The sequence below is a fragment of the Paramisgurnus dabryanus genome, chromosome 4 (genome assembly GCF_030506205.2).
Source record: "Paramisgurnus dabryanus chromosome 4, PD_genome_1.1, whole genome shotgun sequence".
Classification (NCBI taxonomy): domain Eukaryota; kingdom Metazoa; phylum Chordata; class Actinopteri; order Cypriniformes; family Cobitidae; genus Paramisgurnus; species Paramisgurnus dabryanus.
Genome location: NC_133340.1, coordinates 22,257,762 through 22,285,752, shown reverse-complemented (window position 1 = coordinate 22,285,752; position 27,991 = coordinate 22,257,762). Strand labels below are relative to the sequence as shown.

Genomic DNA, 27,991 nt, shown 5'->3' with positions numbered 1-27,991 from the left:
CATCTCATCAATTCAATTATGAAATGATCAGCAGGTGGCTTCAAAGGCTTTCTTTTGGTGGTAAAGTTTTTTAAAGACTTAATAGAACCACAAAAATCATCCCAGATTGCAAGCAACCATTGAAACAATGTTAAAAATGGCTGATTTGTCAATGTTAATTCCACTGAATCAATATCAGGTTTGCACCCTCCATTAATGTAAAAAAAAAATATTGAAATTTCAATAAACCACCATTATGGTGATCAGCGTTTGCTTTTGTTAAACCCTTGAATCTTGACTTTCACCAAGTTTAATATTTTTTTGTGTGTTTGTATGTGTTTAAGTAGAACAGCATTGGAAAAGTTAAGACTAAGTTAAAACTACAACAATTTAATTACTTGATCACATTAGATCTTAGTTTTTTTTTGTAACAGCAGATGTATTTTATTGTAAACAATGCTTCAACAGCCAAAGAAAACTTAACATTAACATAAGAGTCAAGGGCCCAACTAAAGCAAACACTGATCACCATAATGGCAGTTTGTTGTAATGTTGATATTTTTCAATATTAATGAAGGGTGCAGATGTGATATTGATTCAATGGGATTAACAAATCAACAATTTTTAACATGGTTTCAATGGTGGCTTACTATCTGGGATAGATCCAACTATTGGCTGGCAGATCTTATAGATCCAATTACAGTCCAGTTTCACTTGATCTCTCTCCCCATCAAGAAATTTAGTAAATTACTAAATCTGCATTGAAATATCACCTCTGTTGTGAGTTAACACTTCAAATAAACTATAAGGCCAATACATAGACAAAGTGTTATTGTTAAATAAAAATTATTTACTAAAAAAAAATCAGTTGAGCTTCAATACTCAGTTGAGCTTCAATGCTCAGTCTAGCTTCGTCAATAGTTAGATGAAGTCAGTCAGACCAAAAACAGATTCAATAAATATTATACAATGCAAGATATGTTTTCAAAACATTGTCTGGTGTTATTATGAACCTTGAGATGGAGACCATTGGAGACAATACAGCGACAAAATAGGAGTAAACACCCAAGAAAGTTATGTAGAATAGAATAACTAGATTTAACAAAATTTACTGTAAAACAAGCAAAGAAATCTGCCAATGGGGTATTTAAAAAAAAAAATCTAGATTTTTTGCTTACCCCATTTGCTTACCCCAACAAGACAATAATACCAATACATTTTTTTTTTCTTGAAATTTTTTTGCAGTGTACTAACACAATTATATACACATTTTTGTTATACATATTTTTATGTTATGACCACATCACCATGACCACATGATCCATGCATTGCTCTTTTGTTAAACTGAATAATAAATGACAATACCCAAGGACCAGGCTTAGTCATTAGAAGTTCAGTATCCTCACATGCCAGGGCCATTTAATCAACATTTAACAGGAGTTTCTCCAGTCTGCAGTTTGGATCTTCCAGTACATCAGAGAGCAGCTTCACTTCAGAGACTTCTGGGTCATTGTAGCTCAGATCCAGCTCTCTTAGGTGTGATGGGTTTGACCTCAGAGCTGAAGCCAGATAAGAATAGCCTTCTTCTGTCACATTACAACGAGATAATCTACAAACACATGAATGGTGAAGTTGAGATGATCTGTGACTTCTGAATGAATAACACGCTTTCAACACTCAAACACATTAAAAAAAACCTCTATGGGGCCAATCACACCAAACGTGTTTTAAACGCTTGGAAATGCAAGGCAGACACTGTCTTTTTTTGGTCATATAAAAAGCTGCACCGCACTGCTCTTTTGTTAAACTGACCAAAAAAGGCAGTGCGTCCACCTTGGCAACCACCGAGGCAGCTGTCCTGTCAATCAAATATTAAAGCGCAAGCGCTCTTTTGCTGTTAACTGTCATATTAGCAGACGCTTGCTCTGACTTTAATCGAGGGTGAGAGGTGCAACAAACATGCAGAAGACAGTGAGTGACTGCTGTCCAGTTGTTCCAAGCAACAGTAAACTTTGCCACCACAACGGAAGGCCGTCTCTTCCCTCTTTCAATTGGACAATAGAAAAACATTAATGACGTCAAGCGATTTTACGGTCTGAGCACTCCTTCAAAAACGCATGGTGCGGCAGGCGACAAAAAAGCGCAAGGTGTTCGGTGTGCGCGTTTGATGTGATCTGCCCCTTGTAGTGCACTAAATGAGAAAGATTTGGCTGCTATAATTTGGTATTTTTTTAGCAGCTCTTGGAAATCAACAGTGAAGTTTTACTTAAAACTGTTGATGTACGCTAGCATCTCAAAAGAAACATCGACAGAAATACTGACTTATAATATAATGACCTCTTTTCTGGTGCAGTTGGAGAAGTAAATAGTATGTCTGTCACAGATCTGTTACCTCAGTATCTCTAGTTTACAGTTTGGGCTCTTCAGTCCATCAGAGATCAGCTTCACTCCTGAATCCTGAATCAGTTCATTGTGAATCAGGTCGAGCTCCATCAGATGACAGTTTGATGATTGTAGAGCTGATGATAAACTTTCACAGCCCTCAGAAGTGACATCACAGCCTTTCATTCTAAACAGAAAACAAAAGAAGGGCGTCTGTGTCAGATTTTCCCTTTTTGTATGTGATTCACATTTTTTGTTGTTTGTTTTTCATTTGTAAAAGAATATTATGAGAGAAAAGCTATTAAAAACACAGATCAGACTATTTTAATAGATGTGGTTACAATTGAGGTCATTTGGGAACAGTTTGTTTAAAAGACTAACCTTTATAAATCTGTAATTGACTTTGATTTAGAGTTTGCTATTACAATACTTGTTGTTTTGCTGTCTCCTTGTGGTGAGTTACAGGGAATGCACCTGTACTCTTATTTCATATTATGTCCTTCACTATACAAATGGCGTATGAAAGCTTGTGGCACTTCTGTCTTGATATGTCAGTCACTCCTGTTAAACGTCACACTGTTTATTATCTTGTTTCCTGTTCCAGTTCTGTCCTGGTCTTGTCTTTGAGTCGATTAAGCCAGTAATTTTGTCCTTTGGTACTATAAACTGACCAGGTTTCCCTGGTTTCTGAACTCTGTCTTACTATCGGTTCAGGTCTCTCTCTCTCTACACAGCTATTTGTCTGTCTTTGAATTTCTAACTGCCTTTCTGTCTTGTCAATCTGGTACTGTTTCTGACTTGTACTAAGTTTCTGTACAAGACAGAAACAATGTTAATTGCATTGAGTCAATATCGCTTTTGCAACCACCATTGATGTTGTACAAATAATGAAATTTCTACAAACCATCAATTATGGTGATCAGTGTTTGCTTAAGCATTAAACGTAAATGTGAAAACTGAACTTAGCTGCAGTGTGTACAAGGTCTTAGTGACCTGAATGACATACAGTAAGAAAGATTTAGATGAATGTTTTTACTTATTCTTTGTGTGTTCGGTGTCATTTATATACAGTCTCAAAATATAGAAATACTATCCTCTAATTTTGTGCACTTGGATACCCAGGTGCAAAAAAAGTAGAATTTAATGTATTAAAAATATACTTAAAATTTATTGTGTATTAAAATATGTTAAATAGTTTTTTAATGTATTTCAAAAAAGTGTACTAGAAGTAAGCTGGTAATAAATATATGTTTAATTACACTTTTTAAAAGTATGCTAAACTTAAGCATACTTTTTAATGTATTTCTAAAAAGAGCACTAGAGGTACGCTGGTAAAAAATATATGTTTAATTACAACATTTTTTTTTAAGTATGTTAAACACAAGCATACTTTTACTGAAGTTTTAGTGTATTTAGAAAAAACATACTTTTTTAAAACATGTACATTAATTTTAATAGGCTAACACTGAAATTTCAACATCATATCATTGAAAGTGCATTATATATTAATTTTACAAAGTTAATCCACATGAATTTGCTAGTGTTTATATTCAAACAACACACGTGACAGACGTGACTAAACCTCATTGGTTCTTGGGATTCAGTACGTCACATTGGTTTCCTGATTCTGTTGTTCAATACACAACGTGCATGATCGTTGGTAAATGTGAATTATATATAGTGATCATCAGAGAACTTGGCTGAAACAACGCGATTCACATGGATTACTTTGGCGATGTTTTTTGTTGTTGTTGCGATTAACTTTTTGAAATGTGAGGAGTTTTTAGTTCAAGTGAATCTGACATCAAGGGGAAATATACGTTTCTTGGATTTAATTAAAGTACCTTGGTTTTAGTTTGAAGATGAATGAGAGAACAAGAGGGTAAGTTAAGTGATGACAGAATTTTGTTTTTTTATTTGTAGTTAACTATTAAATAAGTAGAACATTTAGTATTACAGTATGTCTTAATTTTAACCCAGCTTCTTCAAGCGTGTATGTTGTGTGGCTTTTGGAACATAATTTTTTGTGAGTAAAGTCAGGCATTTTTTTTATTTCTCTTGTTATATTTCAGAAATCATAACAGCCTGTCTTTTTTAGCACGGTGGCATTCAAATTGACCAATCAGAGCCAAGATTTTCTAATAAGTCAAAGTAGAGACGAACAGGTGAAGATACAGCCCATAAAAATACTTATTCTTGGTGGTAAGTTTTTAGTTCTACAGCATTCGTATAACATTTAGATCACTTTTACGTTTTTCTAATGCTAATGTTTAATGCAATTCTAGCACTAGACAAAAAGGTATGTTTGAGCTGTCTTCTCTGAAAATAACATCTGTGGTTATGGATTTTACATAGTCTTTTTTGATTTGTTTTTTTTCATTCTCTAATGTTTCAAGATACTAACTCAAAAATAACCAAGTAAAAATGTTTTGACAGTCGGCATGAATATACCAAAATAAAACAGTAAAAGTTCAGAATAGAACTCTGAATGTCACATTTTACACTATCAGTCCTGATGCAGTTCATTTTGCTTTTTCCTCATGTACTGTAGCAGTAACAGTGAGATCTCACTTGTGTCTCTTATTTTACCTGAAACTTTTAGACAACATTACAAAGACATTAATATATTACTAACATGATTAGCCTGCTGGACAAATCGTAAAAAACAGCACAATGTAAGCACTTCTAGTACAGGCTAGCTGAATATATCTTAATGAATACAGAGATAAGACAACACATAAAACTTGTAACCTTTCTCAGTTTGCACACTGGACAATTCTTCACACATCATAGGTTGTAAATGTGGAAAATTTTAGCGATTCTGCTGTCACTCTGCTTTAAATCTCCCGCATCGGAAACTAAAGAGCAGCCTAGAGTCAAACGTGGAAGTTAAGCGTGCATAGAGTCCTTTGGCATGACTTCTGATTTCCTTAAATCTCCTTAAACAGAGGTGAACTTTTCTTGTAAGTAAGACCACAATAGACATGTCAATGAAAAATGCCCTTGGTTAAAATAAAACACAATTATCAAAGTAAGCATATCCTGTAATACACACAGGTTGCATTATATCAGTGTCAGTGAGTTAAGCCTCCTTTAACCCTATGTTCAATGAAACTTGTAGAGTGCCATGAACTTTTTTCACCTGGGAATAAATTTGGTATATTATTTTAACATCCTACTAATATATTTTCAAGTAGATTTGTAAATGTTTAAAGGTGGGTTCAAGTTGTAATTAAATATATATTTTTTTTAAATACAGACCTAGTACGTTAAAATGACATTTTAGTTCAACTTCATGGTGTCTCAAAAAAGCACAGTTGAGTACACTAAGATTGTATTAAGTTCATCTAGAGCACTTTTAGTATATTGTGAAAAAGTGTACTTAAATAAAGTGTATTTTAGTGCACTTTTTTTTCACCTGGGTAGGTACATTATATTTTGGCAAACATACTGTAGATAAGTTAAATACCTTAGTATCAGCAGTTTACACTTTGGGCTCTTCAGTCCATCAGAGATCAGCTTCATTCCTGAATCCTGCAGGTTATTGCCATTCAGGATCAGCTCTATCAGATGAGAGTTTGATGATTGTAAAGCTGATGATAAACTTTTACAGCCCTCAGCAGAGAAAGAACAGCCTGTCAATCTAAACAGAAAACTCTTCAGAGATATAAAGAATGTGATACTGCTCTATAGGTACTTCAGATTAACATCAGAAATGCAGAAACAGCGTGTGTTATGGGAGCTTTAAAAAAAATTCAGTTGAAACAACTACAGCCCATTTTTTTTTTACAGTGTCCAATTTTACATTTCACTTTTAAATACCTCAATATCTCCAGTTTACAGTTTGGGCTCTTCAGTCCATCAGAGATCAGCTTCACTCCTGAATCCCGAATCAGTGTATTGTTACTAAGGTCCAACTCTACCAGATGAGAGTTTGATGACTGTAGAGCTGATGCTAAACTTTCACAGCCCTCAGAAGTGATCTCACAGTTTGTCAATCTAAACAGAGAACAGAAGTTATTTATTAACTTAGGTTTAAATGGTGGTTTTATTTAAAGTAACACTTGTGGTGATCAGTGTTTGTTTTAGTTGGATCTTGATTCTTGATTTTTATATATCCTAAACTCGTTATATTTCATAATTACACTAAGGCCTAGTCCTGGTTTAAGCTAATCCCTGCTCGGGAAACCAACAGAAGTACCTATCTCAGTAATGTGATACTAAAGTATGAGATCCAGAACTCTCATAAAACATAAAATTTAGAACAGAGCCATAGGGCCACATATAAAATTTTGCACACATTTGAATTAGCCAAACTTTAAAGTTGTCTTGAGTATTTTTCTATTGACTTAAAAGGCCCTGACTGAAGTAAAACTTCCTCTTTCTGCACATGCCCACATTACACATCCAAAACATCCTATCAGTACAGTTTTAACTAAATGTTTCTTAAAATGTACCAAAACCTGACAGCTCAATGCCATGTATGTATCCTCACTAGTAAGAAAGTATCAGCTAAATAAGTTTATATTCTGATTTTAATTACCTCAATCTCTTCAGTTTACAGTTTGGACTGTTCAGTCCATCAGAGATCAGCTTCACTCCTGAATCCCGAATCAGGTTATTGTAACTGAGGTTCAGATCTCTCAGATGAGAGTTTGATGATTTTAGAGCTGATGATAAACTTTCACAGCACTCAGCAGAGAGATTACAGGCTATTAATCTAAACAGAGAACAGAAGCAGAGCGTCTGTGTCAGATGGTCAGCAGCACAGAGATGAGTGAACATAAGATTAATTTCATTTATTTAAATTGTATCATTTACTTTTATGGAAATAATTGCAACTCTAAAAAAAAAAAACAATCTATATACTTTTTGTGTTTTTAATTGCGGGTGTCTTTGTTTCTGTTTTTAAGGGGTCATATTATGATATTTCCCAGAGTGTATAGGTAAAGTTTTAGCTCATAATACCCCACTGATAATTTATTATAACATGTTAAAATTGCCAATTTGTAGGTGCGAGCAAAAATGTGCTGTCAATTAACCTCTCTCTCTCCGGCAGTGATGTGGTTGGATAGTTCGGATTAAGGGGCTGTATTATTGTAATAAGACTCACTACCTATGTCACAAAACAGGCAAAATCTGAACAACCTAATTTTGTACATGCTTGCAGAAACTGGTTTACCAAAACAAAGTTACTGGGTTGTCCCTTTAATGTTTTCTAGGTTGATATAAGCACTAGGGACCCAATTATAGCACTTAATCATGGAAAAAGTCAGATTTCCATGCTACGACCCCTTTAAACCTTTCATTGGCTTTGTTTTTTTGTTAAATAAAGCTGTTTTTGTTACTACCATTGTCTGCAACTTGGGGCTGTCTGCACCAAATCTTGACAGATCAATGCCATGTTTTTATCCTCACTAGTAATAACATAAAAAACTCGTAGCTACATACATTTACATTACGCTTTTAAATACCTGAGTATCTCCAGTTTACAGTTTGGGCTCTTCAGTACATCAGAGATCAACTTCACTCCTGAATCCCGAATCAGGTTATTGTAACTGAGGTCCAGGTCTTTCAGATGAGAGTTTGATGATTGTAGAGCTAATGATAAACTTTCACAGCACTCAGCAGAGATTTTACAGTCCATCAATCTAAACAAAGAACAGAAGTTTTTGTGTCAGATGGTCAGCAGCACAGAGATGAGTAAACATAAGGTTCATATTCAGTGATTCTTAGGAATTTGGATAAAACAGGTTTAAATTTTGAAAAAAAAGTTAGTTAAATTACAAAATCTGATGGTATATCAATATAGACCAAGGTCTTGGCTGTTCAGCAATGTACTGGTGCAAACTCCCCTGTTTGTATTTTTTCATAGGTGTTTTTCCAGTTATTACTCACACAACATTTACTTTAAGCCTAAATAGAAAAAGTAATGATTTTTTTATTTAATAAACATATTTTTGTATTAAAAGAGACTATTAATTTAATAACTCAACAGCACTGAAGAAACATATTGTAAGCATATTCATTCAAAATAGAGCTGCAACTATCGACTATTTTTTCAACCGATTAATCTATCGATTATTTTTTCGATTAATCGAATAGTCTAATGATTTTTTTATACATATAATTCCCCAACAAATAATAAATGGAACATCTGCCATTAACGCTAACATTTTATTTAAGCATTTTCTTAATTAAACAAACACACAAACCAAAATTTCCAACATGAAAAATAAAGTGGCAGTGCCACTTTAAAAGAGGCATTATTCACCTTAAACAATAAAATAGGCATATATTAATATTTTAAACATTAGTTTATGATTAGTACATGCATTAACTCAGCATTAGTTCAGACTGAAGTAAAAATAAGTTCATTGTGATTCATGAACCCTTATATAAGATGTAATGGTTATATTATTACTGTTAATATTATTACTATTAGTAGCACTGCATTCTCATTTAACTTTAACATTTAACTTTTCTTAAGTTCCGGGTAAAAAACAAGTTCAGTTAGTATGATCTTCTAATATTTTATAAACAGCGTTTACGCCGCTGTTACTTTAAATAAACGCATGTCAGGAATACCTTACAAGACGAGCTTCTGTAATATCTGCGCACATATTCGCAAAAAAGACGTTCATTGGGAACTCCGCACTGCCAGCTGGCTTTCAGTGCACGCGGGCACATGCCTATCAGTTCTCAATGTGACAGTAACTTATTATTTCATAACTTCTTAATATAAAAACATGTCCTGCTCTTTATTTACTGTTTCAACATACTTCCCAGAAGCGATGCAATGTCACGTCTGTCAGGCGTCTCGCAGCTCGTATTAAACGAAGATGTAAACGCAGCTGTATTAAGCACAATATGTATTGATTCTATTGTTTATAGAGTAAGTATAAAAACTTACTGTAATAGTTCAAATTCTTACGCTGACGTCTCGTCATTTTGAGGTCGGAGAGCTCCAGGTTTTCTTCTTTTAAGATGATCATACACAGGTGTTGCGCTGCTGTGGTATGCCATTTCAGTTTTACACAGTATGTGTTTTATTTGGTCTCTGCTTAAAGTATTCCCACACTTTTGATCGCGTTCTGTCTGTTTGGTATAACACTTGTATCACCCGGTCGGAGCTGAAGCCGCCTTCATTTCAAAATGTAAACAGTGCGACGCATCGACGCATTTCCGGCAAATCGACGTAATTACGTAATCGACGTAATCGACTACGTCGACGCGTCGTTCCAGCCCTAATTCAAAACGAATAAAACTACGTCTGACGGTGGTGACACTAATCTGACGGTGGTGACATTGGCCTCATTATTCCAAAATGTATACCACTCAAGTCAATGGCTTCTTGCTTAAAGGAATAGTCAATTTTCTTAAAAGAAAATCCAGATAATTTATACTCACTACCATGTCATGCAAAATGTTGATGTCTTTCTTTGTTCAGTCGAGAAGAAATTATGTTTTTTGAGGAAAATATTGCAGGATTTTTCTCATTTTAATGGACTTTAATGGACACCAACACTTAACACTTAACTCAACACGTAACAGTTTTTTTTCAACGGAGTTTCAAAGGACTATAAAGGATCCCAAATGAGGCATTAGGGTCTTATCTAGCGAAATGATTTTCAAGAAAAATAACAAATATACACTTTTAAACCACAATTTCTCGTCTAGATCCAGTCCTGAAAGCGTCAGCGTGACCCCACGCAATACGTCATGACGTCAAGAGGTCAAAGTGGACGAACGCGAAACTCCGCCCCAGTGTTTACAAAAGTGTTGGAAGAGGACCGTTCCGACGTTGTTGTATGTCAACTGATACTAATTAATGTCTTTGTGTCAGTTTATTGTTTACAATGGTCCGCAAATTTACGTTTTATATATGTAACACGTGACCTCCCTACGTCACTACGCATTTACGTTAGGTCGCGCTGGACCGGATCTAGGCGAGAAATTGTGATTTAAAAGTGTATATTTGTTATTTTTCTTGTCAAAAATGAAAATCGTTTCGCTAGATGAGACCCTTATGCCTCGTTTGGGATCATTTATAGTCCTTTGAAACTCCGTTGAAAAAAACTGTTACATGTTGAGTTAAGTGTTAAGTGTTGGTGTCCATTAAAGTCCATTAAAATCCTGAAATGTTTTTTTCTCAAAAAACATAATTTCTTCTCGACTGAACAAAGAAAGACATCAACATTTTGGATGACATGGTGGTGAGTAAATTATCTGGATTTTTCTTTTAAGAAAATTGACTACTCCTTTAAACTTTATGTAAATATTTGGTCCAAAAAATAACAATCCTGAGCACCATGATGAACAAATATACTATCATAATTTCCTAAAATACAGAAAACCTGACAGAAAACCTGATGGTGGTGACATCTGACGGTGGTGACAAAAACCTAATATGGATTAAAAAAAATAGATGAGTTGTTTACATTAGCCATCTTGTTTTCCCTCTGTTGCTAGCTACTTCAGACTTCTTCTTAAAAATGATACATTTATTTCATAATCTAATCTAATATTTTTTTACAAAGATGACGATGTTGACATGTTATGGTTGTCACAGTAGCAGTGTCCAAAAATATGAAGAAGTTTAAGAGAAAATAGCAAACATACAGGAGCTTGAGTGATCTTGAAGCAGAGCTGAAGGTTTGAAAATGGGGTCCTCAGGAATGCAGTTGACCCTGTAGTTGTCTGATTTTATTGCTTTTTATAAATATCTGAAGCTGGTGACGAATATGTGGGACACATTTTGAGCAATCACAAAATAATAGTAAATATTGTTCAAAACTCACTGTTTGTAGTTTTTAATACATATTACAATGTACCCTTTCATGTGGTAAATATATTATTCAACTCAATTATTACTTTTGGCTTTTTTAATCAAGTTGAAATGATTATCTCTTATCTGAGGACAGCTGATTTTGTAGGCAATGGGCTAGCATATAATCATTAAATTAATAACAAATAAAAATAAACCTATAAAAGAACCTTACATATGTGCAAAGGACCCCCTGATTATAACATTGATTCTTTTTCTTCATGAAAATGTTATTCATTTCCAACAGAATTAGCACTTTTCTTAGTGGGACATGTTTTTGCCAAAGTTTCAAGAATCAGTGTATTAATTGTGTAACGCTTTTGTTGTTTACTGTCATGTAAATAATTTCAACTCTCTGCAAATCTATAAAGTGCTAGTAGGGAACAAACAAAAAAACTGAAAATATATCCAATGTTGTTTTTTAATCACTGGTGTCTTTGTTCCTGTTTTAAACATGTTGTGAGCTTTGTTTTCATGTACTGCAAGTTCTGTACTGTGTTGATTTTTGTTAAATAAAGCTGTATTTGTTAACAACATTTTCTGCCACAGGGGGCTGCCTAGACTTAATCCTGACAGATCAATGTCATGTTTATATCATCACTATTGCTAACATAAGTAACTCTCAGCTACATGTGTTTACATTATGCTTTTAAATACCTCAATATCTTCAGTTTACAGTTTGGGCTCTGCAGTCCATCAAAGATCAGATTCACCCCTGAATCATGCAGTTTATTGTAACTCAGGTCCAGCTCTTTCAGATGAGAGTTTGATGATGATAGAGCTGATGTTAAACTTTCACAGCACTCAGCAGTGAGATCACAGTGTTCCAATCTAAACAGAAAACAGAAGCAGAATGTCTGTGTCAGATGGTCAGCAACACAGAGATGAGTGAACATAAGATTTAAAAAAAAATTATTTAAAATTTTTGTTATTTACCTTTATGTAAATAATTGAAACTCTGGGGATTTTTTTAAATTGTTAAAAAGTAACACTGAAGCAGAATTAAAATCTGTAACCTTTGCCTCTCAATCACCATCGCTGATTGAAACATAAAAGTACAACTTGATTGCAGGGTTATTTTCTAAACATGGATGATAAGTTTAACTTCTTAACTGCTGTCAGAACAGATACAAGTGATCAACTACTCCAGCATCCACACAAGTTGTTATCTGACGTGAATCAGACAACTGATAAAATACAAACACTGATCACAATGATGGTGGTTTGTTGAAATTGAAACTCAATTGTGCTGTCAATTATCTTTACTCTTTCTCTCTGCACTAAAAGGAGTGCTGTGGTTGGGTAGTGCAGGGTAATAATTGGTCTTGCTATCTACATCACAGAAAAGGCTAAATCTAAACAGCCTAAATTTTTAACATGCTTACAGAGAATGGTTTACCAAAACAAAGTTACTGGGTTGTTCTTTTTCACGTTTTCTGGGTTGATAGAAACCCTGGGGAACCAAATATAACACTTAAACATGAAAAAAGTCAGATTTTCATGCTATGTCCCCTTTAAACAAACATCCTGCAAGTTTCAGAACTGAAAACGTCCTTGTCACTGAAATATAACAGTTTTGGCACCTGTAATGTTTGTTACTACTGTTGCATATTGAACCGGATTACCCAAGTGTTAGGGGAACCGGAAGTAAGGTATTAATAAAGATGGATGTCGAGCTGATGATCGACACGCACTGCACATTATGCTGGAGTTGTGTTTATTCGTATATATTAATCACAAAAGAGTGAAATACAAATAGTACAGCACCTAGCCCAGAAAACGTAAGGTTCAGGAATGTGCCTTTATGTTACGTTGTAAAAAATATAAACATCGCCTTCAAAGGAGAATTGCAACAACACTTTTGTAGCCCCGCCCACAGATTCGTGGGTAGGGAAATAACACATGTTTCTATGAAGGAGACATGTCACAATGTTTTTTTAAAATTTAAAATAAATCTGTAGTGTCCCCAGAGTACGTATGTGACGTTTTAGCTCAAAATACCATCTAGATTTTTTATTAGATTATTTATTATACAAACACGGATCACCATAAACACTAACCTAATTTTTCACGTGTTTGCAGAGAACGGTTTACAAGAAGTTACTGGGTTGATCACTGGGTACCCAATTTTAGCACTTAAACATGGAAAAAGTCAGATTTTCATGCCATGCCCCCCCCCCAATATTATTGTGGTATATTTAAAAACTAAATCACTTGATCCCATTAGATCCAAGTTTTCTTTGCAGTAGCAGATGTGTTTTAAAACTCTGCTTCAACAGCCAAAGAAACCTTAACATTAAAACACAAGAGTCAAGGGCCCAACTAAATATTTTCAATATTCTTTCAATATTAATGGAGCGTGCAAACATGATATTAGGTGTGTTCGACCTTATGCGGTGCTGCGCAGACCGATCGGTGGCTGACTTGTTGCAGTGCATGCCGATTAGTAATTTTGTCCGACTTGAGCTGGCGCTGAAGGCACGTGACTGTGTCAAATGGTTTTAAAGTATCGCAAGAGCATTTCGAGAGTAGCCGGCTAGCTCAGCCGGTGCAGCCTCTACAGAGCGGCTGCACTGAGTTCTGATGATGACACAGCTCTTCATGATTGGTCACTTCACTGTTGACAATGATCATGTGGGTTTCATGTTTAATTAGGGGTGTAACAATTAACCCTGCAAATGCGCGTTTTCTCAATGAATGAATTTGAATGGTTTACGGTGAAATCCCGGCACATCCAAATGCACGAGGCGCTCTCATGCAGAAACTCCCTTTGTGCTAAAGAAGAATTAGCATTACAAACGATATTTCAGAAAATGTCTACAAGAATAGTTATATCGCTGTTCTTCAAATTGTTTCAGGTATTTTTAAGATAATAAAGAATATTTTGAATGATTTTTATTTAACGAGTGTTGCTTTTTTAATTTCACGTTATAAACGACTCCGACTCATAATGATTTTAGATTGATAAGGACTTCCTACTGACCAAATGCCATAGTATACACACAAGCTGTGCATGAAACAAAGAATCACAGCCTTGTGATTCAGAATAGATTTCAGTTACAATCGTTACATCCCACTGTTTAATTAATGTGTTATAACCGGTAAAACACGTTAATAGGCATAAATGTTATATTGTGTCATGTAAAAAAAATGCCAAACGCTATTGGTATTTTAATAATATAAACAGCAATTCAAATATTCGATATAAAATGTTTCTGGTTGCAATTATTTATTAAAAGTTTTGTTTTTTATCAAATTCATCTAATTCACTTCATTCGCGATAAAAAAAAGAAAAAATGGCATGCGTCACTAAGGCAAGCATCATGTGTCTGGCTTGACGGCTCCATCTTCAGCTCATCCCTCGACTGCAAGCAGCAAACCTCGCCAATCGGTCTGCGCAGCGCCGGATTATATCGAAACACACCTACAGAGGGTATGCGCGTGATGTCACCTTCGGCGAAAGTGCCTGCGGTTACGCCCACTGAGTTGCAGAAGACAGAGCGGCAGCATTTGAGTACAGTGTGAAATCAGCGGAAACACGGGAAAAACGCGTCTAAATGAGAATCAGCTGTTGTGCGATAGACTGTACTAACAGATTAACAAGATTTCGGAGCTATCGTTTTACAGACTGCCAAAAAACACCGAAAGGAGAAGTAAATAGATTGTTCGTGCCAACGTCCACAGACAACAGGTGGGTTGATATGTTGCTAGAGTAGAAGTTTTACTTTCTATTTAAAGTATTTTTCAAGTATTTCTATTTTATCCGTGTTTTTCTTTGGAAAACATACATTCCAAAGCATATTATCATAATTTTTACTCTATTACAAACCATAAATACGCATGTTTGTTTTACATTTAATATTTAAGTACATTAACATTCTTTTAATTAAGTAAAAGTCAGGGTTCCAACACCTTAGTTAACTTCAAATTCAAGGACCTTCAAGGACTTTCCAGGTCCAATACCCTCAAATTCAAAGACTAAATGTGGGGACAAATTTCAAGTGAGAGCACGGTTACATTGTGTTACCTTTTAAGATACATTGTTACAGTTCCCTTTCGTGGGAACTCATTCTCTGCGTCACTGCGGTGAAACTTTGGGGACGCCTCCAGGGGTAAGTGCGTCTGAATGTGTATATCAAATTCAACCAATGGTGAGGCTTAACGACACCATACCAGGAAGTATAACGCTATCTGAAAAATTGCCAAAGATGGCATTACAGGGACGCAAGAAGTATGGCAAGGGAGACGCAGTGTCTCGTTCCCTTCTCATAACCTGAGACGTTTTCCCTTGTAAAACACAACCATGCAAAAAGAATTTTGGTATGAATCAACATTCGCATACAGAAGATATAAACATTTAAAGCGAACAGTTTAGCACGTGTGCTTAAAAAAAACTAAGATTTTATGATATTATCCTACACTACACAGGAAATAATATGGATTTTTGTCCAGAAAAAAAGACAGATTCTAGCACTTTCAATGACCTGTATCTATGTATGTATATTTTTTAAAATTTCCCAGGGCCTTGAATTCCCCCCCCCAGATTCACAATCTTTCAAGGATATCAAGGACCTGTGGGAACCCTGAAAAGTACACAATTTTATAATTTAATGTAATTAGGTATTAAATACATTTTATATGCAATATTAAAGAATACACAGTATGATTCTATGCTTTAGAATGTAGTGAAGTAAAAGTTTTCCAAATACAAACATCCTAATAAAGCAAAGATGCATGGAAAATGTAACTAAGTAACTAAGTATTGTCCACCCCTGCTATGAAGTCCAACTAAATTTAATTTAGGCTGATCATAGCCAGTTTTACTGGCATTTTCGCAGCAGCCCCTGTGAAAACCAGCCATTTTGTTGAACGTTTGCCACTCAACAGGGCGAGTTCTGGCGTGATCACGTGGAAAAGTGATGTCAATACATACTCTCTATTGATTCAATGGTAGGCCTGGGGCGGTAAGCGGATTACCGCCATACCAGTGGGACACATTTCAAAAAGTTTTGTTTTTGCGTCTTCTTTTTCTGTTTGTGGAAAAAGAAAGACGTTTATGGTCAGGGTCTAGGACAGAGGTGGTCTTCCCGGACGCATGCGAGACAGAGATGGACCATGTCATCTTGCGCACACACGCATCTCCATGCAGCTTTCAAACTATACTCAAGCACGGACACATATGCAGTACAAATCATTTCTAATACAAATGCTTGCTTTACCAGACCATCAGGGCATCAATAACTTGCATCATTTCCAGGCCATTCACAAATTAAGGATAGAAAAGTGGCAAAATGTCTGTAGGCACATGTGGACATGCATGTTGTCTTGCCAATAAACCGCAAAATCGCAGGAATTTGTTGATTACCGACTGCGGTAAGAAAAAAAATCCAAACTAGCTCAGCCCTATTTGTTGGTATTCAATGGTTGATTTGTCAATGGTACATTGACAAATCAACGATTTTTAACATTGTTTCAATGGTTGCTTGCTATCTGGGTACGTTTACATTACTTTTAAATACCTCAGTATCTCCAGTTTACAGTTTAGGCTCTTCAGTCCATCAGAGATCAGCTTCACTCCTGAATCCCGAATCAGGTTATTGTAACTGAGGTTTAGCTCCATCAGATGAGAGTTTGATGATAGGGCTGATGATAAACTTTCACAGCACTCAGCAGAGAGATCACAGCCTATTAATCTAAACAGAGAACAGAAGCAGAGTGTATGTGTCAGATGGTCAGCAGCACAGAGATGAGTGAACATAAGATTAATTTAATTTATTTAACATTTTTGTTATTTCCCTTTATGTAAATAAGTTCAACTGTAGCAAAGAATCAAAAAATCTATAAAGTGCTAGTATTGAACAAAAAACTGTGAAAATATATTCAATGTTGTTGTTTTTTTAACTGTGAGCGTCTTTTTCTTAGTTTAAACTTTCGTGGGCTTTGTTTTCATGTACTTGTGTTAATTTTTGTTAAATAATTTTTTAAATAAAAATTTTCAGCCACAGGGGGCCGTCTGCACCAAATCCTGGCAGATCAATGTCATGTTTATATCCTCACTAGTGATAACATAAGAACCTCTGAGCTACATATGTCTACATTATGCTTTTAAATACCTCAATATCTTCAGTTTGCAGTTTGGGCTCTTCAGTCCATCAGAGATCAGATTCACTCCTGAATCTTGAATCAGTTTATTGTCACTCAGGTCCAGCTCTATCAGATGACAGCTTGATGATAGTGCTGATGATAAACTTTCACAGCACTCAGCAGTGAGATCACAGGCTATCAATCTAAACAGAGAACAGAAGCAGAGCGTCTGAGATACTGTAAGTTAACATAAGAGTGTAAATATTTTGTTATTTACCTCCATGTAAATAATTGCAAACTTTAAGAACCGAAAAATCTATAACGTGCAAACTTAGTCCTGCTTGTGGGTTTAATGTTCGTACGTCAGAATTTATTCGGCAAATATGTTTCCATGCCCCATTTTTGCATTCTCTCTTATCGCATGATTTAAAAACCACCACAAGTGAGCATGATTTTTATTCAAAATTTGGCGTTTCCATCACTTGTTTCTTTCTAATTAATAAGATTTATGTATGTTGATTTCATGAAACAGTATCAGTTATTTGAAACCAGTATGAATGAACAAAAAGTATGGAATATTTAAATTTGTTTAAATCAGTTTGACTTTATGTCAGATGTTGGTTTTACAGAAAATGTTTGGTTACCATTATGGTGAACAGTGTTGGGCTACTGACCATTAATTTCTTATCCTTAAGTTTAAAAAAAAGCCAAACTAAAACAAACACTGATCACCATAATGGCAACTTAAAATGAAACAAAACATCAACAACTAAGCATAATAGGTGAATTGTGTTTTCTACTGCAATATATACCGAACATTCAGAAATAATGTTTTATTACCGTTATAAAAAATAAATTCAATATTTCTCTTGTTGTTTTAAACATTGTGTGAACATTAAAACATGACATTGTCATAACGTTTGAAAATTGAAGCAACCAAGAAACATTCTAAAAACATAAAAAAACTGGAAACTTTTCATGTTGCCAGAATGTTTTTGGGAACATTGGAAACATTAAATGAACATTAAAGAGGGAGGGGGGCCTTAGGACTGGATTTGGAAACTATTGGCCTATGGCACTGTTATGTAAATTTTTAGAGATTAAATGAGTCTACCATACCTTGGTCTTAGGTGAATAGATGTCACTGTAATGATTAACATTGGAATGCAGTGACTGGCCAATCAAAATAAAGCATTCCAGAGCACTGTGTAATAAACTAAAAAAATACTATAAGAATAAGAAAATCACTCACTTAGCTTTTCTGCAGCATCTCACAGCTGGGATCAGTCTCATGTAGTTTGCAGGTGATGTTTTGTACATCTTCATGCCAAACTCATCCATCACCTCATCTGACATCAGCAGTATGTAGGTCAACACTGAACACATTGAAGCTGAAAGTTCTGTTCCTGAAAGTTTAACTGAACTCCGGTATCGCTGGATTTCCTCATATAATGATTTGTCTTTTAGCTCAAGTAGGCAGTAATATAGATTAACTGAAGCTTCAGCTGGGATGTTGTGGTTTTGTAATTGTTTAATGTGCTCTTTAACTTTTGTGATGCTCTCTGTGCTGTTCACAGTGACATTAAACAAACCATTCAGCAGTTTCTGATTGGATTCCAATGAAATGCCCAACAAAAACCTCAAGAAAAGGTCAAAATGACCTTTTTCACTCTCTATTGCTTTATCGACAGCTTTCTTCAGTAAGCCATGTAGAGAAACTATTTTGAAAAGCTTTTTAAAGAAGTAGTTAATTTCATGATTGGAGAAAAACTGAAGCTCCTCCAGGTTCTTGTTCAGGTAGCTCATGAACACATGTAGTGCAGCGAGGAACTCTTGAACACTCAGATGTACAAAGCAGAAGACCTTCATCTCATGAAGTCCAGTTTCTTTCTTAAAGATCTCAGTGAGCATTCCTGTGGACTCAGGTGTGTCTTCACTCACATTAATATCACACTTTTTCAGCTCTTCCTCATAAAACATTGTGTTTCCCTTCTTTAGCTGTTCAAAAGCTAGCTTGGCCAACTTTAATATATTTGTTTTATTTGAATCCAACAACTTTGCATAGTTTCTTTCAAGGTCTTTGTCATGTTTCCTGTTCTTCATGGTCATCTGTATTATAAGGAAGTGAATGTACATTTCAGTGAGTGTTGTGGGAATCTCCTCAGTCTTGTTTTCGGTGAGAGTTTCCAGAAGAACAACAGCTGTAATCCAACAGAAGACAGGAATGTGGCACATGATGTAAAGACTACGAGATGTTTTGATGTGTGAGATAATTCTGGAGGCCTGAGACTCATCTGATATTCTCTTTCTGAAGTACTCTTCCTTCTGTTGATCAGTGAATCCTCGCACCTCTGTGAACAAACCTACAAACTCTGAAGGGATTTGATTGGCTGCTGCTGGTCGGGAGGTCACCCAGACAAGAGCTGAGGGAAGCAGATCACCTCTGACCAGATTTGTAATCAATTCATTTATAGATGATTTTTCTTCAACATCATCCAGCATTTCGCTTCCAAAATTTAAAGGAAATCGACTCTCATCAAGTCCATCAAAAATAAATGCAAGATTACACATCTTACAGAGATTTGTTATATCAATATCTTTCAGATCAGGATAAAATTTACTCAGAAACTGGTGAAGACTGAACTTATCATCTTTAATCAAATTAATCTTTCGAAATGGAAGCAGAAACATGGCGTCTATATCTTGATTTGATTTTTCTTCAGCCCAGTCCAGGATGAACTTGTGTACAGAGACAGTTTTTCCAATACCAGCGATGCCTTTGGTCAATACAACCTTTTTACTTGTCGTTCTTTGTCTCAGTGAACTGAATATATCATTGCAGTTGATTGGTCTGTTCTGTTGTTTTTTACCCATTAAAGCTTCATCAATCTGCCGAATCTCATGTTCTTTATTGACTTCTTTAATATCACCTTCTGTGATAAAGAGCTCTGTGTAAACATCATTCAGACATGTTTCTTCTTCCTTTCTGACATCAAAAATATGCTGTACCTCGTCTTTCATGATGGCTTTGTGACTTTTTGATAAAAAAGGCTTTAAATTCACTGTTATTTGAAAAAAAAAATCAATACAAAAATGTGAGATAATACAACAGAAGAAATACAATAGCAGAAGAGCACAAAATTGAAGAGAGATCAAATGAAAGAGAAAATGTAAAATAGAATAGGCTACTATAGGTAGTTTCATAGTATTTCATTCCATGTACCTGCAGAGTTTGAGCCATAGTTGATGTTAAGTGATGTTATGTTGCTGTTGTGAAGTACAGGACTAATTACTGTTCCACTTCTGTCAGCTTTCATCTCAACATTAACTCCTGGAAAACTTGTGTCGATCTGAACTGCAGCATCTTGTACTGAAACATTGACAAAGAGACATGACATGCACAAAGATTCATCAATACCAACATTAGTGATAATGTTTCTTGTGATTGTTTTTAACAGTTCAAACTGAAAAGGGTTCATGTGGTCTTATATGACACTTAACATTTCTTTGTGATTTGTGCTCTTTAAACTCACCCTGTGTTTCCTGAGTCGATGCCATCTTTCACTCACTGCTAGACACGAAAAGAATTTTTAAAAAGTTTGTTTGGCAGTAAGATGGCTGTCATATTTTAAGTCTGTCAGCGAGACATTGATTTACATGTGCTGTTAAATTAAATCGGCTCCACCTTCAAAAATCTTCTCGTTCCGTGTTTAGTTTTTGAATGTCGCTGATCGTGGGCAGTTCTAACTTTAAAAAAGTCTCAAGATACTTTCAGCATTCTGTAAAAATATAATCAATATATAATAAATAAACTTAAATATGTCAATGATGACAACTTACCTTAAACAATGACGATGTTTGTAGATGTTTTCCTATCTTGTTCAACAGAAGAAAGGACATCCGTTTTTCTCACATAAAGTAAACAGACTGGTTTTGCAAGCAATAACTAAAGTTAGTTTTAAAACGAAAACCTTTTTTGCAGGTCCTTATCCTATTTTCACCTTGTCAGCAGAGAAGGAGCAACGTTGATGTACATTTAATGCAAAAACTAGTGATGGTCGCTTTCGAAGAACTGCTTCAAGGCTTCGAAACTTTTACGAATCTTTTGTTTCGAATCATTGGTTCGGAGCGTGTTTCAAACTGGCCAAGTCACGTGATTTTAGCAAACGAGACTTCATTACATCATAACTGTTTCGAAAATCTGATGATTTACCTCTGGGGGAGTTGAAAAAAAGTGTAAAATGTATGGACAGAACTGCTTTACAATATTTTGACCAGCAGGTGTCGCCAGCGTGTGTGGTGTTTCGAACGTTTCGAAAAGGTTTGTTTCTCGCAAAAACACCATAGCTATTCATTTCATATCTTCAGTGTATTTCCTGATTGCAGTTTCATCACGTTAACACCAAAAAATATCCAAGATGGTTCACCATTTGGGGCAGTTGATCACAAATGATACGTTTAGGTAAACTTATGTAAAAAGTTATTATGCAAGTTCATAAAACATTTATCCTCCTGACTGATAACTCTGTTGCCGACTTTTTGTTTGTAGATGGATTTAATTAAACATCTGCATAAATAAATAAAAATTGAATGGCTTAATTAAAATTTTTATTAAAACCTTTGCAATTATTTTGTAAAAGTGTCAAATGTTTTTGACTGAGATCTTTTTGCTTTTACAGTGTTTTTACCAGCAGGTAGCGCCAATATTTAGGGGTTTCGAACGCTTCGAAACAGTGAATCATTTTTTGAAGCAATTGGTTCAGTTGAATCAAAGCTTCGAAAAGATTCATTTCTCCCATCACTAGCTGACTGTTTGCTAATGCAGGTCTGTGTTATAAGTTTTAAAGTTGTCAGAAACTGTGTTTTTATTATTGTATGTTACCCGTGTCATTATAAAATTACTAAAGTGCATACCTTCATTATGGATTCATGTACAAAAAATTAAAAGCAGTGTAAGATTAGCCCATGAATCACAACAAGTGTGACATTCATGTCGCAATGCAACCATCTCCTACAAAATGGCAACATGCTTTAATAAGTGATCTGTGGGGTATTTTAAGCTAAAACTTCACATACACAATCTGGGAACAAACACATTCACATCTTAAAGGAGTCATATTAGGAGATATTTTTAAGATGTAAAGTAAGTCTAAGTTATAGCTCAAAATCTTCAATAGCCTACATAAACTTTAATACATCTTACAATTTCATATATATAAAAAAACATTGTGAATTCTAATTAAGTATCAACATTCAAAGCAAAATAGCGATTTTCTAGCTATTAATAATCTGCCTATTAATTTTTTTATTGAAAATATCAACTTATACACATACAGCTAGATATAAATAAAAATATAAAAAGGAACTAAATTAACTGTTGATTTAATAAATGTATGCTTAGCTCAAACATACATGAATGTACAAAAAGTTAATTTCATATGAATGAAGAACAGGTTACATTTATTGCACAGCATAAAGCTAAATTTCCACCCAGAAATATGTATTAAAAACATAAAGGAGGAAGCAGCAGTTGTTATTGCCTTTCCTTCTTGCAAATATAAAACAAGATATTTGCCATTTTTATTCAGCAGAGAGCACAAATTAAAAGATGCATTTCTCGTACGTCAGAACATCTGCTGTGTGATTTAACTTTCGAAAGGCAATCTAAAGGAAACATGCTACAACACATTGAATGCTAATATCCATGACAGATGTATTGGCATTGAGATTGGCAAACAAAAAAGTATTGCAAATTGAGTAGCATTTAGTTTACCTTTATCTTTTCAGCCATGTTTTCGGCCTATTTACCTTGATCCTTCATGGATTTGGAAATTTCATCTCAGATGTTCCTCCATGTCACCCTTTTTTACAATTTCTTTAAAGGAATGAAATGCCATTTCTAAATCTCTGCTCTCAAACTCGAGGCTCCTGGCATTTACGTTGCTCGATTCATGTTGTTGTTTTAGATATTGTTCCATGTCTGAACTGTTTGAGATTGTTTCACATTGTTGTCTTGTATTGTTGTCTTAATACTGGTTCTTAGGAAATACTGATTCCATTGGACAATCTCACAAAATCCAATCTTTAAACACAGAGACAAACATGTCACATTTTGCACACATATTTGTATAACACAAACTGTGGTCCCTATTTACTCTCCAACTTACTCAATATTCTCCAGTCTGCAGTTTGGTTCCTTCACAAGTTCAGAGAACAGCTCGTTTCCGGAGGCTCCTGGGTTATTGAAGCTCAGATCCAGATTAATTAGGTGTGATGGGTTTGACCTCAGAGCTGAAGCCAGATAAAAATATCCTTGTTCTGTCACTTTACAGCCAGATAATCTACAAACACATAAATCAACGGTAAATTTAAGATGATGAGATTGAATGAAATCAAAGTTCTCCACAGTCAAAAATGTGACACAATATATCAATGCCCTGAATGAGATAAAAAAAAAGATTTGATTGCTTTTTAAATTGTTTTCTGTGTGTAATTACGATGTGTATGTGTATGAAAGCAGCTCAGAATAAATAAACAATGACCTTTTTATATACCTCAGTGTCTGCAGTTTACAGTTTGGGCTTTTCAGTCCATCAGAGATCAGCTTCCCTCCTGAATCCTGAATCAGTTTATTGTTACTCAGGTTCAGATCTATCAGATGATAGTTTAATGATTGTAAAGCAGATGATAAACTTTCACAGCACTCAGCAGAGAGATTACAGCTTTCCAATCTAAACAAAGAATAAAGGCAGCAGGTCAAGTTTTAACATTTCAAGTTTGTACATTTAAATGTGTGATGTGAGGTAGTCTATGGCAGTACAGTACAAAATGTTAAGTAAGACCTAGAGTTAGGATTATGGCTGTAGAATATTAATATTAAAGTCCTTGCTAAAAACATTAAAAGAAAAATAGTGTTATATGCTTATGACTTGTAAACGGAATGCTCAGTTAACTTAAAGGCGGAGTCCATGATGTTTGAAAGCCAGTGTTGATATTTGAAATCGCCTAAACAAACACGCCCCTACCCCAATAGAATCTGGACCTTCTGTTGATAGACCCGCCCCACACATACGCAACCCGGCATTTGATTTGATTTGATTGGCTATAAGTGTGTTTTGGTAGTCGGCCGTCTCCTTTTCCAAACCATTTTTCAAACATCGTGGACTCCGCCTTTAAATAAAACTGGCTTGATGACATACGAAGACTTCAGATTGAGAAATGGCCCTCGTGAAATGAAATAAGGGCTGCGGCCACCATCTTGTGTCAAGACAAGGAAGTTCATTTGCAATGCATCTTACAGTAAAGGGGTTGCAGCTAGCCGTTGAAGGCATAGACATTACGTAGGCGCCTCATAGACTGATGCGGAAAATATGTGAAAATACATATGTGACAAAGTGACAGTTAAAAAGAACACACCAGTTACTTATTTTTGATAAACTATTCTTTGCAAGCATGTGAAAAAGTTGGTAATTGAAGTTTGGCTCTCTTTGTGATGTCAGAAGGGGATATTTATTATGATAATAACGCCCTTTTATCGTCACTATCCATTATCCATTTATTTTACATTTTTAAAAGGTCTTGTAAAATGTTCCATTTAAAGTCACCATTATGGTGATCAGTGTTTGTTTTAGCCAGACTCTTGACTTTTTGCTCTTTTTACTTTTTTCCCTGCATGACTGCTATAACTTTGTGAAACACACAAATAAGCTTCAATCTACAGTTAGAGAAACACAACATATATTACAAAATATAAACAAAATATTTAATATGTATAGTGCACACACAGGACTTGTATTGCTCAGTGTACCCGAGTGTCTCCAGTCTACAGTTTGGATCTTCCAGTAGATCAGAGAGCAGCTTCATTCCTGAGACTCCTGGGTCATTGTAGCTCAGATCCAGATCTCTTATGTGTGATGGGTTTGACCTCAGAGCTGAAGCCAAATAAGAAACGCCTTCCTGTGTCAATTTACAATAACATAATCTACAAACACAAACAGTAAAGTTTACCTGCAACATCTAGAGATTATTGTATCAGTCTGACGAGTGTTTACCACAGGCCAATCACTTTTCAAACCAATCTGTTATGCAGAACACCTTGCTCTGGACTGACCATCTATCTAGGGTCGCTTTTCTCATATCCAGTCCTCGCAACCCCCTCCCAGAATGTTTTAGATGTCGCTCTATATAAAACACCTGATTCAACTCATCAGCTTGTTAGCGTGGTAATTAGGGACACAGGTTTGTTCTACTTCGGCGGCACTGCTGCTGTACAGACCAATCAGCAAGTGAAATCACAGTAATGTGGGACAGATGATGAGAGTAGAACACTCTCATGGTACTGCGATGCCACATACTGATCATTCTGTGCAGTTCCGCATGAAGTTGAGCAGGCCTTTTATGGAAGCTAATTAATTGAATTTGACATTATTTAATATAGAGAGACAATGAAAACGTTCTAGAAGGGGGTTCACAAGGACCAAGTTGTTGTTCCAGCAGCATTGGTCTGGTTTCTCGCTAGATTCAATCAAACCCTGATTCACTTGTGTCATCTCACGTCATCATCAACGAGCACATACAAGAGGATGTAAAACACAACACGACATAATTTTTGTTTTCTATTGTTGGTGTTGTCATGGATTACCCTAAAAACTCGTCATTGGCATGGAAGCGTTTTCTCTTAGTTGATGGGAAAATAGTTAAATACCTCAGTAACTTCAGTTTACAGTTTGGGCTCTTCAGTCCATCAGAGAGCAGCTTCACTCCTGAATCCTGCAGATTATTGTAGCTCAGGTTCAGCTCCAAAAGATGATTTGGTGAATGTAGAGCATTTGATAAACTTTCACAGCACTCAACAGTGAGATTACAGTCTGTCAATCTGAACCAGAAGCAGAGTGTTTGTGTCAGTGTGAGTAGCATTTATTTTCTGCGTGTGGTTTACAGCTTTAGTTGTTTGTTCACTTGTCACTAATATAATCATATGAAAACTCTCATCAAGTCCATCAAAAATTAAAGCGAGATTACACTTCTTATATAGATTTGTTTTACTCATATCTTTTTAGATCAGGATAAAATTTACTTAGAAGCTGTTGGAGATTGATCTTTTCATCTTTAATCAAATTAATTTCTCGAAATGGAAGCAGGAACATGGCATCCTGATTGGCTTTTCCTTCAGCCCAGTCAAGGATGAACTTGTGTACAGAGACAGTTTTTCCGATGCCAGCGATGCCTTTGGTCAATACAATCTTTTTATTTGTCGTTCTTTGTCTTAGTGAACTGAATATATCATTGCAGTGGATTGGTCTGTCCTGTTGTTTTTTACTCTTGAAAGCTTCATCAATCTGTAAAATCTCATGTTCTTCATTGACTCCTTTAATATCACCTTCTGTGATAAAGAGCTCTGTTTAAACATCCTTCAGATATGTTTCTTCTTCCTTTTTGACATAAAAATGCGCTGTACTTTGTCTTTCATGTTGGCTTTGTGACTTTGTGACAAAAATGCTCTAAATCCACTGTTATTTAAAAATCAATACAAAAAGGTGAGATAATGAAGCAAAAAACACAATTTGTTTTACACTGACATAACGATCCGTAAAATGTTGTATGGTTTTCAAATGTTAAGTGTATTTTCAACTAATTAAATATTAAACAATTCATGAAAGTGCTGTAATAAAGTCTACTGCACCTTGTTTTACAGTATGTTTTGCTGCTGTCTTTGAGGACTCTTGTTGCTCTGTGAAGAAATACAATAGCAGAATAGCACAGAATTAAAAAAAGGTCCAATTAAATGAGAAAATGTAAACTAAAGAAAATGTATTTTTACAGTATTTCTTTCCATGTACCTGCACAGTTTGCACATTGTTGATGTATAATGATCCTATGTAGCTGTTGTTAAGTACAGGGACAAGTACAGTTGCACTTCTGTCAGCTTTCATCTTAACATTGACTCCTGTGTGAGGAGAAGAGCTGTTGATTTGGTCTGGAGCATCTTGTACTGACACAATGACAGAGCGATGACAATGAAATGCACAAAGCAGTGTTTCCCACACATTGACTTTACTTGGGCGGGCCCCAAAGTACATTTACCACAGCCATTTACCAAGTATATCTGGCAAAAATGTGTCTTTTTTGTTCTTCTGTGATAACTAACAGAGAAGTTCTAATAACGTTCCTTGAACTTTTCCAAATTTCTCAAAAACATTCTGCCGACATGAAAAGTGTCCATTTTTTTTTCAATGTTTTGAGAAGTTTCTTGGTTGTCTGAACATTACAGGAATGTAACACCGGACATATTTATAATCTCTAGACCAGTTTATTATAGACCTACATTGTCTATCATTACTATACATATTGTATTCAATAGAGTTTGATAGTCCTTGCAATCTACACCTCTCACAATGTTAATAAATCCTCTTAAAATGTGTCGTCATCATTAAGTATTGCTTCATATTAGTACAAAAAATGTGCATAAAACATATGTAAGTACATAAAGTGGTTTTATTGTGGTAAAAGTGTAGTAACCATGTGTGTGTGTGTGTGTGTGTGTGTGTGTGTGTGTGTGTGTGTGTGTGTGTGTGTGTGTGTGTGTGTGTGTGTGTGTGTGTGTGTGTGTGTGTGTGTGTATGTATATTGATTACTATCAGCAAAACTATGGTTTTACTACAGTGAACACCCCTGACCACTCGGTGAGTTTCACGTCTTTGTAAACGAAAGTTTAATGCA

At 35.3% G+C, this 27,991-nt stretch overlaps 2 protein-coding genes across 5 annotated transcripts; both read right to left on the bottom strand.

Moving 5' to 3' along the window:
- Positions 1–338: 338 nt before the first annotated feature.
- LOC135785668 (NACHT, LRR and PYD domains-containing protein 3-like) lies at positions 339–21,386 on the bottom strand. Of its 4 annotated transcripts, XM_073814315.1 has the most exons (14): positions 21,244–21,371; positions 21,113–21,148; positions 20,806–20,843; positions 20,496–20,642; positions 18,525–20,334; positions 17,302–17,475; positions 16,708–16,881; positions 11,846–12,019; positions 7,836–8,012; positions 6,905–7,081; positions 6,184–6,360; positions 5,831–6,004; positions 2,372–2,548; positions 339–1,588 (listed from the first exon to the last, which is right to left on the bottom strand). In XM_073814315.1, exons 3-14 carry the CDS (start codon positions 20,828–20,830, stop codon positions 1,399–1,401), a joined length of 3,576 nt encoding a protein of 1,191 aa, XP_073670416.1. In that variant the 5' UTR covers positions 20,831–20,843; positions 21,113–21,148; positions 21,244–21,371; the 3' UTR covers positions 339–1,398. The 4 variants fall into 4 exon arrangements, 3 of the variants coding, with proteins under 3 accessions (XP_073670416.1, XP_065151195.2, XP_073670415.1); XM_065295123.2 differs by having other exon boundaries at positions 21,113–21,385; XM_073814314.1 differs by having other exon boundaries at positions 20,806–20,840; positions 21,113–21,385.
- A 1,419-nt stretch (positions 21,387–22,805) lies between these two features.
- LOC135785692 (NACHT, LRR and PYD domains-containing protein 12-like) lies at positions 22,806–26,188 on the bottom strand. The gene is made up of 5 exons (XM_073814590.1): positions 25,977–26,188; positions 25,080–25,253; positions 23,827–24,003; positions 23,440–23,613; positions 22,806–23,354 (listed from the first exon to the last, which is right to left on the bottom strand). Exons 1-5 carry the CDS (start codon positions 26,186–26,188, stop codon positions 23,312–23,314), a joined length of 780 nt encoding a protein of 259 aa, XP_073670691.1. The 3' UTR covers positions 22,806–23,311.
- Between the last annotated feature and the right edge of the window lie 1,803 nt (positions 26,189–27,991).